Here is a 17,153-nt window from a genome sequence, read left to right as displayed (position 1 = left end):
GTTTTCCCCCCTGGGGGGGGGCGCTCAGCGGGCTTCGCGGGGCTCGGCAAGGACGAAGGCCTTGGGCGAGGTGCGCTCCTGGCGCCGGAGCCGGCCGGCCAGCAGTCACTAGAGGCCACCCTGCCGCTGGGGCCCGGCGTCCGGGCCATCGGGCAGAGCAGGTCGCGCTTGCTGGGGAAGGCGTGCAGGCAGGCGGCGGCAGCAGCGGCTCCCTCGCTGCAGGTGCGGCCATGCGCAGGAGCCCCGAGCCCAAGCGTGGCAGCTCCTGGCCCTGCCGCAGGCGGAAGCTGACGCTCTTGTGCAGCGCACCCCAGCCCGCCCGGCCCTCTGCCGCCGTGCTCGCCCATGCCCAGCAGCAGCCGCCGCTGCCGGCATGCCCCAACCTGGCGCCGCAGCACCTGGCAAGCGCCCGCCTGCATCCCGCCCACCGGGAGTGGCGGCCCAGCAGCCCCGGGGCGGCACAGAGCAGGGGGGCGGCTGGACCTGCATCCTCGCAGCTTGTCTCTCTTCCCTCTTCCCTCCCGTGTGTAGGGAGCTGGGAGGAAGTACCTTGCGGCTGCACTCTTTTAAAGGGGCCGGGTTCAGGACCCTGACGGGCCAGATCCGGCCCGCGGGCCGTAGTTTGAGGACCCCTGGCCTAGGGCCTCATCAAACCTAAATCCAGCCCTGCTTCAACCCATTGGCTTCTGATTCTATCACTTAAAAAACTCCATCGATTTTGTTGAGAAATTCACTCACTAAAAAAAGTTGCTTCAGGGGGCCCCTCTGAGATGAGGGGCCCTGAAGCTTCAGCTTCATGAGCTTCACAGTAGATCCGCCTCTGAGCTGGCTTCATGGGTAGGCAGAGGGAAACCATCAAGCTTCCCTAGCAGAGTGGGGAATCCAACCTAAGTTTCCAAGATCATAATTTTACATTCTAAGCACTACACCATGCTGGCTGTCATCATGTAAAGGTTTTAAAGACGGTAGGGCTTTACAAAGCCCTGGCCTGGATGGCCCAGGCTAGCCTGATCTCGTCAGATCCCAGAAGCTAAGCAGGGTCAGCCCTGGTTAGTATTTGGATGGGAGACCACCAAGGAATACCAGGGTTGCTGTGCAGAGGAAGGCGCTGGCAAACCACCTCTGTTAGTCTCTTGCCATGAAAACCCCAAAACGGGTCGCCATAAGTCGGCTGCGACTTGATGGCACTTTACACGCACAGGGCTTTACAAAACTTGCTTTTGTCCCCCTCAATGTGCTGTTTCACTATGAACTAATAACCAATTATACACCTGTCCTTTAGGAATTTTCCCATCTTTTTCATACCTGCATATTTAAGGACTGTAGGAATCAAACAAAAGCTGCTCCCTGCTCTTATGCATTCCTTTCCCATTGATTTTCATTCCTTATCTCCTTTCCTTATCCTCTTTAAAATACAGATATATGCAGTGCTTTGGATGCTATATACTTTCCCTGTCTCCTTGCAATTAGATGGGACATGATGGAATGCCTCACTAGTTGCTGTGGACTGAGGCTAGCAATATTATAAATGCTTGTGGGGTGTGATATGAAAAGGCACCAACATTAAATGGCTACTTCTAGGAAGGAAACAAAAATAGGTTAATATTCCCCAAACTGTAGGGGAAATTTGGTAGAGATTATATAATGGCCTTCCTGGAATTTCCCCAGGATGTTCCCGGTGTCTGCTTTACAGAACAACATACCCAGATGCTATCAAGCTGTTTTAATCTGCAAGCCACATATCTGCTGATTACAATGGTCCCGGGAAGAGAAAGGGAGGGAGAAGGAAAGAGAGAGACTAGTAACAGCTTTGAAGTGGGAAGACAATATAACCTGAAGGAAGGAAAGGCAGAAAATTGTTTCATGTGGGAAAAACATAAGGGAATGTCTTTAACCTTGCCTGCCTTAGACTATCCTTGGTCTTAGCCATGTCCTGAGGCTGTTGGCTATCTGACCCTAGGCCACAGACCAACACCCTACAGAGGCCCCGGGATGATGAATGTTAGCATAATTCAATTTGCACACTAGATACGTCTTATCACAGACTTTCATTCCATCTCCAATGCTTCAGCCCAAAGCTTCAAATTCCTGTAGATAACATTTACATAGAATACAACTTCAGGGACAGCATATATTAGCCCCAAAGACTGCAAGGACAAACAAGACTAGTCACAGGTCATGTCACATAGCCAAACAGACATTTGAGGGTACAAACCTATTTAAAGTATTTTTTTTATTATGAAGAAAGCATAATTATTTCCATTTCTGTGTAACAGCAGCCATATGGCTACCAGTCTTGAAAACCTGGGCCTTCTCTCCAGTCAGCTGTAGTCCTATTTGTTGAGTTCTCATCATTCAGTTCTCGAGCTGGAAGAGGCCTAGCCCACCTATCTTTTCTATGGGCAACCTTCAATACTGTTTTAGAAGGCTCTAGAGAACCACTGTCTGGCCTATCTATATCTCTGTTCAAGGTGTGTTCTTCAAGACCCGTGCTGAAATCCCCACTCAGACTGTAAGTGACTGGGGGAAGTTGGGCGAGTCCTAATCTCTCAGCCTAGCCTACCTTACATGGTTTTTGTGAAGACAAAGTGAAATGGGGAGAACCTAGAGTTGCCAGATCTCCAGCTAGTACCTGCAGGTTGGCAACCCTAATTTTAAAGCCCTGTTCCAGGCCTGCTGTTTGGGCTACTACTGAATAGCATCAGTCAGCCTCCATTTCCATGAGTCTTGGCGTGTCAGGTACAAGAACGTAAGTAGTACCCTAATAAATCCAGGGATTTTTAACCTTTCCATCAACCCCCAACAGCTGTATTACCATACAATAGGAAGTGGTGTGACATTGTAGTGACATTACAAGAACAGCAGGAGGTGCCAGAGGAGGTCAGCAGGCTATGCAGGGAGGAGCAGATAGACAGAAGGAAGGCAATGAAGAGAGGTCTTGGGGAAGGGGATGTCTTTGACCCTGCTGGTGCTAAAACAAATCCTATTCACCACTGAGGGATCTTACCTCACTATCCTGCACAGGTTTTGCATGTGCAGTGGGGTTCACGTGAGTGCAAGTGAAAACATTTTGTCTGAATGACTCAGTATAGCTAGGGTTGCCAACCTCCAGATGGGGCCTGGAGCTCTTCCGGGATTTCAGTGTATCTCCAAACAACAGAGATCAGTTCCCCTGAAGAAAATGGCTGATTTGGAGGGCGAACACTATGCTGCGGTCCCTCTGCTCCCCAAACCCCACCTTCCCCAAGCTTCACCCCTAAAATCTCCAGGAATTCCCCAGCTGGGAGTCGGTAACCCTAAGTATAGCATAATCTTAGCTGATCCTTTGGGACTGGATTACTAGTTCATGAAATTGTGTACTAGCAAATTGTGTTTGAACATCACATTCAACAAAAATACTTCTAGGATAATCACTCTGTCCAATCCACATGGTTAGTGTTTTTATTTTTAAAAAGAGAACATGAAAGGTAGGACAAATAATGATGTGCCGATTTGGTATTACATTTTCACTGTACTAAAGCTTCATGTTCACATGGGGAGGCATAAGTGTCTCAGGTACGGTCAATTATTTATTAGCTATGTGTTTCCAACTGATCCTGCTCTTCAGGGACAGAATCAATAATCTAATATTTTATCAATAAAATCAAACTGTACAAACAATCCATATATGAAAGTTCATATCAACTATGTAAATATCAACGGACCCTATAGAAATAATGACTAAAATGAACACAAATTACACATGCAGCTCATGCAATAAAAGGGGGGGGGCAAAACTTTTAAACAGACTCTCAAGAATTCCACATCAACATACCTTCTAAAATTGCATCATAATTGTAAACACGTTTATAAACAAAGCGTTGTACAGCATTAACAGTCAAATCAGTCTCGCATCAAATAATCAATTCAATGGTCAATTCCAAGTAACTCATGTAGCATTCCATATTCAGAAAGCAATTTAAAATGTTAAAAAATATTTCATTCAAGCATTTTATATATCATACTACAAGGTCAACTTGACAGTAAGTATTTTATAATGTTGGGCTTGAACATTTTGATGTTCTTTCTAGAATTGCGGTATAGTTTTAAAAGTTGCTGTGCGCATGTGAAACTCTTGGGAATCCATTTTAAACTTCATATTCTGGACTGTTCAGAAAGGCATTTTATCCAGTAGGGGAAAAGCACGTGTGGAGCAGCCCCTCAATGGGACAAATAGCAAAGGGGCGAGCTCGAACTGGGCTAACCCAAATGGGCTGCTTTGGATCAGAAAAAATGCACAGGGAAAGGCCGGCTCCACCTCCCCCTATTCCATAGTCCCGCATGCTTGGAAATGAGTCCCTTATGCCTGAAGTTTGACTGTCTGAGTCAAAGTCAGGCTGGGGGATCCCAAACATGACATGCTTAAAGACCATCATGTGTAGGGTTGCCAGTTCCAGGTTGGAAAATATCTGGAGTTTTTCAGGGTGGAGCCTGAGGAGGGTAGGGTTTGCCATAGAGTCCAATTGCCAAAGCGGCCATTTTCTCCAGGTGAACTGATCACTGTCGGCTAGAGATCAGTTGTAATAGCGGGAGATCTCCAGCTACTACCTGGAGGTTGGCAACCCTAAACATGTATAGTTTAGGCCCCAGTTCTCTCATTGCTTTGTGCAGCCCTTTTCGATTATTATTTTACTGAGGTCTACTGATACTTACATCGTTAGGATAAGTAACCATACAATTTTAGTACAATAATATTATTATTGAAAATATATTTGAATAGACTGTGCCAGTAAGGAAGAACACTAGATTAAAATGTGTATTTTATTTATTTGTTTACTTCATTTACTTCCCCCCCTCGCCAATGGGGACCCAAACTGGCTTACATAATTCTCCTCCATTTTATCCTCACAACAACCCTGTGAGGTAGGTTAAGCTGGGAGTGTGTGGTTCGCCCAAGGTCACCCAGGCAGCTTTCATGGCAGATTGGGAATTCAAATCTTGGTCTCCCAGATCCTAGCTTGATACTCTCACCTCTACACCACACCATGCTGGTTCAACACCTAGTTACCCAATAAATCGTCGGCAGCTCATGATAATTTTTTGTCTCTTTTCCCCTTTTGTGATTTTTCTGCCACTCTAGGGACCTTACTTCTGTTTGTACTTCCCACCCCACCCCCAACAACAAGTTTAGATTTCACCATAAGGGTCAATACTGTTTCCGACTTATCAAGGAGGAAAGAACTAAGAATCAGGATCTTTCAGTCGTGTGGCAAGCTGAACTTCCTAAGGCCTGGTCAGGTCTGGAAATGGTAACTAGGTGGGATAGTCTGTGTTGACTACAATGATAGTTAGTCCTTTTACATGGGAAGATTGCAAATTGTTCCTGAATGTTATAGAGTGAGCATGGCCTGGCTATTCATCCCTACAAGGGGTTAATATGGAGAACAAAACACCGCAGGGAAATGAGTCCTCCAATATCCACCCCCCCTTTCACGTTGTGAGTTTCTGTATACAAATAAAGTATATGGCATCACACATAGGGGATGTATTCTGGCCTCCCACGTAGAGCCATGCAGATGAACCCAATAAAAGCAGGCCTTGTTATGTGCTTCAAGGAAGAGAGAATCTTTCTAACTACCCAGGTGGATTTTTATTGTGAAACCCTGCAATGCAGGATTTGATGTCACAGCAGGAAGGGAATGTAAAAGTTCCGTTTATCAAAGTTCCTCTCCGCTTTTCCACGTGACTTGCCTATAATATGATTTTCAGGCAGGGTTCCCTCCTCCCCCCCCCAACCCGTCACAGTGCTACATATGTGCAACCCTCTTACTACTGAGGCTTTGCAATCTGTAGCTCCAAACCAATGTTTGACGTTGGTTTACATTGAAGCATGTTTACTCGTAAGGAAGTCCCACAACATTCAATAGCACTTACTCCCAGGGATGTGTGTGCATAGGCTTTGGCATGACCGCTTCTTCAAGGGGGTGCCATCTTTTGTTCCTCCTGGCAGAACACTTACGCCTTTAGCAGCATGAAAGACAGAAATTCAGGAAATGAAGCCTTGCCAATCACCGCATCTCCATGCTAAGAATAGTGGAACCTGTTACCTGCCTCCCTCATGTAGCAGGTAGAGGTCGGCTTGCCAACTCCGGGTTGGGAAATACCTGGAGATTTGGGGGGTGGCGACTGGGGAGGGTGGAGTTTGGGGAGGGATTTAAATGCCATAGAGTCAATTGCAAAAGAGGCCATTTTTTCCAGGGGAACTGACCTCTATCGCCTGGAGATCAGTTTTAATAGCAGGAGAGCTCCAGCCACCACCTGGAGGTTGGCAACCCTGGGTAGAGGAAAGTTGTCAGGAAAAGCCAGAAACACTGGTAATTCTATTTGCAAGCAAGAACACGCCACCTTCACACCCCTGATTCATGCCATCCAATGGGTCCTTGTGAAACTGACCTGGTTTCAGGCTAACTGGAAAGTCTGTGGAGATACATAGTCTTCAGGGAGCTCCAAGCTTCTAGACAGCGATCATCTTTGCTACCGATACATCTGTGTTTCTCACGGTCAGCATGGGAAGTGTAAATAGCAGCTGGATACCATCAGACACCTGTGAGCATCTACCTAGGAGCAAATAACTGACACAGTGGTTCCCCAACAGGTGCCAAAGAAACTCATGTCTGTTAAGGAAAACACCTGTGCAATGCCAACGTCAATGGAAAACACAATTACAAAGAATGAGGCCTGTAATTAAAACCAAACATAAGCTAGAGATCACAAAAAATAACAAGTATAATTGTATATAAAACCATTTTCCAGTTAGCCGTAATGTTCCCGTTTATTTATTCATTCACGTTATTATAAATATATTGCTTTATTATTCACTGAAGTCCTTTTGTGACTATCTCTCTATCTCTCTATCTCTCTATCTCTCTATCTATCTATCTATCTATCTATCTATCTAATCAGTTTTTTAACCTGCCCTTTCCTGACCAAGGTCAGGCTCAGGGCAGCTTACATCCAGAACAACACCATCAACAACATTCCAATTAAAATACAATACAACATACAATAAATAAATTATTATCAAATAAATTGTCATTAAACATCCTAAAAAAATTGACAGATAGGAGGACATTTATCTTCCCCAGACATTAATGATTAAGAGAGTTTTGTCTTCCCTGGAGGAATACCCTCAGTGCCGAAAGCTCTGTGCTCATTAAGAGGCATCTTGCATTCATTACATTCTCACCAGCCCACAGTTTAATCCTTTGATTGCAAATGCTTGTTTGCAGCTTTGCCAGACTGGCTCCAGGTTTCCCTTTCATATGATCTTGGGTGATGATAAGTTCCTTCTATCACTTGCTAAGAAACTTGGAGTCAAGGGAGAATTACCATTCGGAGGGAAAATAAACAGGAGTCTTGTGGTTCCTCGAAGAGTGACACAATTTTATTCTGGCATAAACTGCTGTGGACTAGAGGCCACTTCCTCTGAAGAAGCGGGCTCTCGTCCACAAAACTAACTAGTTCACTAATATGGCCACCTTCTGGAACTACTTGGAGAGGAAAAGGGCCTTGGGCATGCATGGCTTGTTCTGCAATATGGAAATAGCTACCATAACAATTTGCTAAACGTTTTGTTGTTGCCATGCTTTATAAGCAAGGAAATAAGCCATCTTTAGCTGTGTGGTGAGGAATGGTGTCTTCCATATAAGGAATGTCGTGTATTTAAGAATATCTTGGAGGCTTAAGTGCTGACTTACAAACAACTTTCCTGGAACAATTTAACTGAGGTCAGTGAGGTTATTTTGCAGTCCTTGTTTTTAGGAGTTCAGCCAAGTGTGGTCTATCAGATTTGGCCCTGAGTAAAAATCTCAAAGACCATATACTTAATGGATGACATTGACAAGTCTCTCAGACTCATTTTCTCATGTGTAAAATAGAAATAATAATCGTGTGCCTCACAAATGTATGGAGCAGATACATGGGGAAAGGAAAATTGCCCAACTATGCTGTATGAAGGCAGGAATTTATTTATTATTTATTTTATTGAGGGAAGTCATATGCTGCCTCTCCAGACCTGCCCGAATAGGCTCACAGATAAACATAATATTTTTATGCCATTAAAGGTTTTGGTATTGGTATAAAAACAATTCCATAAAACCAACAACATAAGTTATCAGTACTAAAGACAAGCAAATGATATAAAAATAGCATTAAACAGCCATTGAGCATAAAACAATTGATAGGCTAGAAACAGACAATAAAGCAGCTGAAAAATGTGTTTTTTAAAACCCAAGAAGTAAGTCTCCATTGAAATCAGTAGGTGTTACTTTGGGATAAACATTGATGAGTGATATCTGTAAGCTTACAATCCTTAGCGCACACCAGAAGTACATCACAATAAATGCGGTGGGTCTTCTGAGTACTATGGACACTTACTTGAGAGTAAATCCAAGTGAATTCCATAGGGTTTATGTCTGAGCAAACATGCATGAGATAGGACTACAAGACCATTTGGAGATGGCAGGGAAATTTTGCGAGCTGCCTTCCTCCCATCCTGTTTTTCAGACCTAGTTACCACGTGGGACTGTTTTTCATTTAACCTGAGAGCACGCCCCATCAAACTTGGACATTGGGTTGGATCTCACAGATTTCCACGTGTGCATGTGTAGGGTTGCCAACCTCCAGGTACTAGCTGGAGATCTCCTGCTTTTACAACTGATCTCCTGCCTATAGAGATCAGTTCACCAGGAGAAAATGGCTGCTTTGGCAATTGGACTCTATGGCATTGAAGTCCCTCCCCTCCCCAACCCCACCCTCCTCAGGATCTGCCCCAAAAACCTCCCGCCAGTAGAGAAGAGGGATTTGGCAACCCTAGTGCATGTGTAAGGGAAAGCTCTACAGTTATTCCTTGCTGTCTGCTTGTACTAAATGAAAATGTTTGTACTCCTACAGCCTTCTGCACAAGGTGTAGTGCAAGGAACGTCTTCTGATACGAATTCAAAAACAAATTTAAGCAAGTATAAATAAAACCATGCAGCTCATTAGTTATATGTTCAGTTGCTCCACGTGTTCATTGTTATTTCATTGGAAATTATACTGAAGCTCTGTTTGCTTGGGCTACTGCTTGCGCAAGCAGAAGTAGGTGAAATACGTTTTGCATGCTGCTCACACATCACTGGATGTAAGCATATATTTCTGATCAAACAAGCACACTTGATATGCATGTGCTGTGTACGTACACCAAAGGAACAAATATGTTTGCTGTTTAAAAAGATGCCCGTTCATCCTGCTTTGATAACACTACCAACGTTATTGTGAGCTGTAAAATAAAATTATGACAAACACTGCTTAAAATGCAGGGGCCCCCCCATGTATGTTTGACTGCACCAGCCTTTGGATCTTGCCGAATCTTGTCTTCCAAGATATACACTAAAATCTGCTTTTTCACCTCCAGTACAAAACTGATTCCTTCTCTCCTTAGGATTTGCTCAGGACCATTAGACTGAGGGCAAAAACACATGGGAGGTTTTGCCTTGGATTTGCCGTTCTCTAGATGCACATTTCCCCCATCTGAATTCTCAGAACTCAAAAATAAGCCCCCATGCAGGGTTTTGAGAATTCAGATGGGGAAAATGTGCATCAAGAGAGTGGCAAATCCAAGGCAAAACCTCCCATGTGTTTTCACCCAAAAAAGTGTCCTGTGACAACTTCAGGATAAATTTATTGCTGCACTATTAGTTTCGTAGGCCCAGCTGTCTTCTTGCTTGAGCTTGAAAAGTTCCAATGAATTCACTACATTTATTTGTTTGTCTGTTTATACCTTGGTGTTCCCTTGTGGCTCAAGCTATCTTGCAATTCTAAATCCACAATAAAATTAAAAACAAAACAAAAACCCTTATCCTCTCCCCAAGGAAATGCCTTTACTTTTTTAAATGCAAGAGACTTTTTTGAAATGCATTGGCATTGCTCCTCAGAACCCACCTAAGTTAAAATTAGTGAACAGATGAGCTGTGATGTCTAGAATTGCCAGAGTTTCTAGGAGGGTCCCTAGGCCTGTATCTGATGCATAACCAGAAGGAATTCATCAGACAAAGCATGGCATATCAAGAACATGCCCGAAGACTGGGTTGGTATTGTTAAATCTGAGGGCACTGCTTCTCGTTTATTTCAGCCCAGCAGAAATGTCTCTACAACTGAGATACTTTTCAAGAAGACTCTAAACCATAATCTTCAAAACGCTCACTCTGGAGTATTTGAGTAGTGGCTACTGGAACTTCATTGGAATGAAGAGCCTTGGGGGCTTTTTTTTCCCCTCCAGAGACACCCTCTCCCCACCCCCCATAGCAAAAAATATCACTGGGGAGTGATAGGAGAGGTGAAATAGAGAGGGAGAGACCCTGATGAAAGACATTTTTCCCTCAGGAGAAAGCAAGAACATCTTTGCTCTCTGAATAGAATTCAAAGTTGTCTATTGTTAGGCAAGTTTGCTCTTCATCAAGCTCATTACAGAGATTCAGATGGCCAGCCGGCTCCCTGCCTTTTGAAGTGCAGCACCAGGCGTTTCCTTTTGCTATCTTGTCAACCATTGGATCAGGAGCTCCTTTATCACACAGAGTCATTGGGCAGCAAATGAACAAGGTTTTCCACCATTCAGGAGTTCACCTCATAAATAACTGAGATCTTGGCTCCTGCAACTTTTTTTTTTGTACCAAGCATCTCTCTTTTGGCATAGAGGGGAAAGGAACTGAGTTATCATAAGTCAGAACAGCCTACTGGTATATGGAGACAACATCTTTTAGGCCAGCGAGCAGAGTACAGTTTTCACCATGAAGAGAGGCACCTTTGTCATCTTTGCTACTGTGGGGATATGCAGTGTTATTTTCAACACGTCCGCGTGGTAAGACTTCAAGCCTCATTACCACCAGGGTATTTAAATGGTACTTTACAAGTGCTCTTCAGTGAGGTATTTTATTCTTTCTTTTCTTTCTGTAGGTCAGTGAATAACTTTCTGATGACAGGACCAAAGGTAATTTCCCCCCTCCTGCATATTATGCATGTAAATAGCCAGCTTTAATGAGTAACCATGTCCAGTGATATGTTTATGGGGCTGTGTCTGCATCTGCAGCATGCAGGGAGACAGAATATAAATCATGGCTCAGACATATTTTGGAGGCCTAAGAGTTAAGGGGTGCTTGTTTTATCTGTTAAAGGCATATTTGACCTACTCTACCAGTGTGTCAGTTGGTGCCCACAGTGGGATTGAAGAGTGTAAGCACCAATTTACCTGGGAGCGCTGGAATTGCCCAGAGAGTGCGCTTCAACTCTCGACTCACAACAAACTTCGAAGTGGTAAGTGGATTTCAACCTGTACTTTCCTATTGGCAGGTACGTTGGGGTTAAGTTGGGAGCGATTCCTAATAAAGAAATATGCAAGTGCAATATCCGAGGCTCATTTGTGTCAGGAGTCATCGGGGTTCTTCCATGACATCTGTTTCCTATAGCAGGGGCTAAATCCTGGAATATTGAAAGGAGGAAGAGAAGATAATATTCTTTAACTTGTTCAGAATGCATTTCCCCTGCTATTTTTAAAAAACATGTAAATGCTGTCTTTCTATTTAAAAAATCTGCCCAAGGTCGTTTACTAAGAGAGGCATCTGGGCTTAGGGAAAGGCTTCCAGAGCATAGGATGCTATTTCCAGATAAACTTGAACCCTGGCATCTCTTTTCTGTGTAAAATGGCACTTTTTCCTCAATGGGTGTTGGTATCAAGTATCCCCCACATGTTCCCAAGAGCTTTAAAAAATATTAATTTCAGTGCACCAACCAAAAACCAAATATGCCAACATTGTAAGGTCTAAAGCAAGACAGTTAATATTATAGATTTACCAGTGAAATAGTTGAGGTGGGAGGCTGTGTTGATGAACTTTTCTCCATTCCAGTGTTTTGTTGTTGTTGTTGGTATGTGTGTGAATGACAATTTCTTGATGTGCATGTATTTTGTGACAATGTTGATACTGATATGCATGCCACCTATTGTGCAGGAACTAAAAACTGATCTAGTATATTGTGCTATGAATCAATACTACACAGGTTGTAATAGATTTGTAAAAGAGCTGTAGAGCTGGGGAAAGAAAAAAAAGGACCACCATTATAGTTAATAGGTTAGAAAATCCTCAGCAGAGAGTTTGGAGTTTTTTACTTTGCAGGACAGATGACTGGGGGGGGGGTGCGGGAGCATGACAGAGGTTTATTATAAAAACTACACATGATCTAGAGGAAGTGGATACAGGGAACTCCCTCCCCCCGCCCGGTAATATTTCTATTAGTAGTGATACACATACCAGTTAATTTGCAGGAAGTCAAAATGGATCTAAACACAATGTTTTGTTTGACCCTTCCCATATCTTATCATGCAAGCCTGGAAAAGAGAGAAATGAAGCTTTGTGCTTTTACTTTTTCACTTGGTTTTCATTTTCAGCCCTTGATTTCATTTCCTAACACCTTGTAGCACATGATCTTGTGAATAATTGGCTTTTGCCAAGCCATCTTCTAAGTCATTGTGGAAGTCAAAACAGGCGAGTTCTTTTCTCCATCCACAGCTACCAGGGAGACTTCTTTTGTTCATGCCATCAGCTCAGCTGGGGTAATGTACACGCTCACCAGGAACTGCAGCATGGGGGACTTCGAGAACTGTGGTTGTGATGATTCGAGAAATGGGCGCGTAGGTGAGTTTGGGCGTTCTTGTGATAACACTCTGCTGGAAGAGGGGCATCAGTCCCATTTGCATTCCTTCTCTGCTTAATAAATAATTGTTTTATTTGTTCTCTTTTGTCCTTTCCCCATGGAGCCCAGTGTTCCATGGGGAAAGGACGAATAGAGGACAATGCCCCATGGAGCTTCAGTTCCCTCCCCTGTTTAATTTCCACAACAACTATGTGAGGTGGGTTAAGATGATAGCGAGTGGCTGATTCAGTATGTCTTGTGGCAGAGCATTGATTTGAACTCATCTCTCTGCAGTCTGATATCCTAACTACTGAACAACAGTGGCTCTCAACAGTGACTCTCATCCTAACCACTAAACGACAGTGACTCTCAATAAACAAAAATGCTCTAAATAAATAAATGCTCTAAACTAATGCTCTAAATAAATAAATATTGCACCACTGTTGTGCATGGTGCTTCAAAAGGCACAAAAAGACAATTCCCTGCCCTGAGGCCCTGACAATCTAAAGTCTGACTTCAGGCAGATAACAAAGCACTGTGAGGGAGGTGAAGGTTGGAATAAACTGGGGAAGACTATACACTAATGTCAGTTACACCTACACCAGTCAGGGTAGGGGAAGAGGACTAAAGGGCTGTGTCAAAGGCTTCGCCCTTCTAAGCATCATAAAACATGGAAAGTCTGACTCTGCCGCTCACTTCTTGTTATCAGTCTGGCTTCACTAGGCACAATCTGACCTAGAAAAATCCACAGTGATCTTAACAATAATTAGAAATTCAGTTCTTTCATCTTCCTCCAATCCCTCACTAGCATACACTCCTCTGCCAGTCCAGGATTCACTTTCTTTGGTCATGTCTGGCTGCACCCAAATCCATTAGGCCAAAGATTCTGCTCAGAACTATTTCAAATCCTGTAATTGTTTTTTTTTTTCCCCCACAGGTGGAAAAGGCTGGGTTTGGGGAGGCTGCAGTGACAACGTCGATTTTGGTGAAAGAATTTCTAAACTCTTTGTGGATGCGTTGGAGACAGGTCATGACGCCAGAGCATTAATGAATTTGCACAATAATGAGGCTGGAAGGCAGGTAAGCCAAACACATGTCCTTTGCATTAAATATTGTTTCTTAGAAGGGGCACAAGTACAAACGAATGCAGCCTTAAGGGGCAATTCTGTAGAGCTCTTTAAATGAGTTATCTCATACGCTGCATGGGCTGACTAGGTAAGCAAAGGTTGCTCAGCCTGAAGAAGGGCACAGAGATTCTTTGTCTGGGCATAATAGTGAGTTAGTGACTTATCAATTTGCCCTCTACCTTCAGATAGGGTTGCCAATCTCCCAGTACTAGGCTATTACAACTGATCTCCAGCCAATAGAGATCAGTTCACCTGGAGAAAATGGCCACCTTGGCCATTGGACTCTATGGCATTGAAGTCCCTCCCCTCCCCAAACACTGCCCTCCTCAGGTGCCCCCCAAAAAACCTCCCACCGGTGGCAAAGAGGGACCTGGCAACCCTACTTTCAGAAGTAAATCAAATACTAAGCTGGGCATTTTAAGGTACCATGGCTCCCAAGCTGCTTTCCTACACATCCCTTTTAATTATTAATTAAAATGTCCTTTTGATTCCAGGGCAACAAAACAAGGTAGAAAGTACATGAAGTTATGTATTACAAATGCATCAGCTTTGCTAGTGACATGGGTACCAGATACTTTAGCCTCTGGCCAAAATCAGTGGCTATTCCCTATTAGAATACAATGATAGGTGAGCCTGTTTACTGGCTCCTGGCAAGGGCCTTTGGACAAGTCCCATCATGCCCCTGTCGTTTTTAAAAGGGTTATAATTTTGATTTGTGCCCTCTGTTATACAGCTAAGAAACCATGTGTAAACACATGCCAAAAACACAGAGAGGATTTTAACCAGTTATGATTAGGGTCTTCATTCCAAATATGAAATGAGTACCCAGCTTGCTGGGGGTAAAGGGAAGTTGACTGGGGAAGGCACTGGCAAACCACCCCGCAAACAAAGTCTGCCTTGGAAATGTTGGGATGTGATGTCACCCCATGGGTCAAGAATGACCCAGTGCTTGCACAGGGGTCCTTTACCTTTTCCAAACATAACCAGCACATAACAGTTGAGGTTAGTACACAAAATGACCAAAAACTGACCAGAAGCGTTTCAGCCTTTTACAGGCCTTCCTCAGTGGTCATACATACAAAATTTTACAGAACACAACTGACGTCCTATACATTCCCAATAAAGAGAGGATTGCTGGGGTTTAAATGCTTGCTGAGTTGAGAATGCCAACAGCACTCCTGTGCTCACTTATCTGGGAGTAAGCCCCACTGGAGGCAAAGAAGTTGTTCTGAGAACCAGGCGACATGCTTCCATTTGGAAGGCTTCCCAGATACTTGGGAATTTAGGCACTGACACACATTTGCCGAGTGGGTCACTTCACTTCTCCTCGAACACCCTCCCAAAGGACCTGGCTGGAGTGAATACAGGGACGGCTGCTATCCTGACCGTCTTATCTGTATCTCCTTTCCCACTTCCATATGCTTGGGGCATTTTATCAGTCATTGTTTCTTTAGCATGTTAGGATGGGGTGATCTTTTAAGGCTACTCCCATTCATCCTCCCACCAACATTCTCATTTTCCAGGTGGTGGCTACCAAGGAAATCTAATTCATGGCTTGAGCAGAGACTTTAGCCTGGCCCTTCCATCCATCATACTCTATTCATTGCCAGACTATGAATTGCATTTACATTCTGATAAACATTTTATTTGATTTTTGAAAATTCAACTGATATCATGACATTGTGAGGTTCTCAATGTCACTTTAGGCGTTGTCTCTAGACACAAAGAAAGGAGAGGGAAAGCTGAGGCAAAATCAGTGTCCTCATGGCCAACGGTCAATTGCAGCCGATTTCACTTTCATCATCAGATAAAGGGATGTTGTCTGTGAGATAGGCGGGTGACTCATGCATCATTCTTGCTTACACCAGTATAAGGAAATGTAGTAGCTGGTGTAGGATCTAAACCACGGTGACCCCAGATTCAACTTTCTGATCAGCCAGCAATGCAACTGGGTGACCTTCCTTTCAGTCTGTTCTGTGTTGTGAGATTCTACGTTGTGAGAATTAATTGGTGAATTGTGAGAATTAAATGGTGTATAGGGTGTATGTATACTGCTTTGAACTCAGTGGAAGAAAACTGAAATGTAGTTAATATTTGTAGTTTTGTTCATTTGGCTTTGAACAGTAAAAGAGGCTCAGCACTGTCAGAAGCTTCATGCTGATCTTGCTGTTTTAACCCATAATGCTTTGCTAGATGGCAGCCATTTTCACATTTCAGTGAGTTATTGGATTTGTAAGTTAAGCAGCCACCTATGTTGGTTGACTCACACTACTCAGTTTGGCAGTATGATTCCCTAATTGCTCTTCTATATCTCACCCAAGGCTGTGAGGTCAACAATGAAAAAAACCTGCAAGTGTCATGGGGTATCTGGGAGCTGCAACCTCCAAACTTGCTGGTTCCAGCTTGCAGGCTTTCGAGAAATTGGAAATTACCTGAAGACAAAATACAACAAGGCTCAGAAGATGGAGGTGGACAAGAGGAGGATGAGAGCCGGAAACAGCGCCGAAAGTCGTGGGACCACAGCAGGGACCTTCAGCTCTCTGTCAGTCAGTGAACTTGTCTTCCTGGAGGACTCTCCTGACTACTGCATGAGAAACATCAGCTTGGGCCTCCATGGCACTGAGGGACGAGAGTGCCTGCAGGGTGGGAAGAACTTGTCCCAGTGGGAGAAGAGGAGTTGCAGGAGGCTCTGCACTGAGTGTGGCCTTAAATTGGAGGAGAAAAGGACAGAACTTGTCACCAGCTGCAACTGCAAATTCCACTGGTGTTGCATGGTGAAATGTGAACAATGCAGACGAGTGGTCACCAAGCATTATTGCTCCAGAGGAGAAAGACCCCCTTCCAATAACACCCGGAGACGGAACAGGGGACATCGAGATAAATCATCAGCTCCTTGACTGCTACCTATGACTGTCTTCCTACAGACTAATCCAGATACTTGTCTTTTCAGTTTATTAAGTTTGTTAACTGATCATCACATTTCAAGGTATAAAGGTATTTTTCTTGGAATGTCCAGAAAAGCTTTCTTTACCTGGATCAGAGCTATCCAAATGCTTTTCTTTGTTTGTTCTGAATCCATGTTCCATTTTGCCACCCTTCTGATACAAATTGGTACTCATTACGAAGAAGTTTCGCTGACTATTTTAAAGTTGTACACTTTGTACTTCCTTAACATCTTGTCCTATGTGATGAAGGACATGTACACCCCGATATATAGAGAGGGTTTTACTCCTCTCTGGTGCTTTAAAGGGATTGACCCTTTGGGTCAGATGGCCTTGATCAATATAGTGTTCTCTCTAAGCTTAGATTGTAGACCTTGGGGAC

The 17,153-nt window shown here is 43.8% G+C and overlaps 1 protein-coding gene across 1 annotated transcript; it reads left to right on the top strand.

Moving 5' to 3' along the window:
- Positions 1 to 10,805: 10,805 nt before the first annotated feature.
- WNT8A (Wnt family member 8A) lies at positions 10,806 to 16,726 on the top strand. The gene is made up of 6 exons (XM_056847683.1): positions 10,806 to 10,876; positions 10,972 to 11,005; positions 11,190 to 11,328; positions 12,579 to 12,704; positions 13,640 to 13,782; positions 16,151 to 16,726. The coding sequence occupies exons 1-6, from the start codon at positions 10,806 to 10,808 to the stop codon at positions 16,724 to 16,726; spliced, it is 1,089 nt and encodes a 362-aa protein (XP_056703661.1).
- Positions 16,727 to 17,153: the final 427 nt, after the last annotated feature.

Source organism: Euleptes europaea, chromosome 1 (assembly GCF_029931775.1).
Source record: "Euleptes europaea isolate rEulEur1 chromosome 1, rEulEur1.hap1, whole genome shotgun sequence".
NCBI lineage: Eukaryota > Metazoa > Chordata > Lepidosauria > Squamata > Sphaerodactylidae > Euleptes > Euleptes europaea.
Note: the sequence above shows the minus strand (reverse complement) of the source record. Positions and strands in the feature narration are given on the sequence as shown.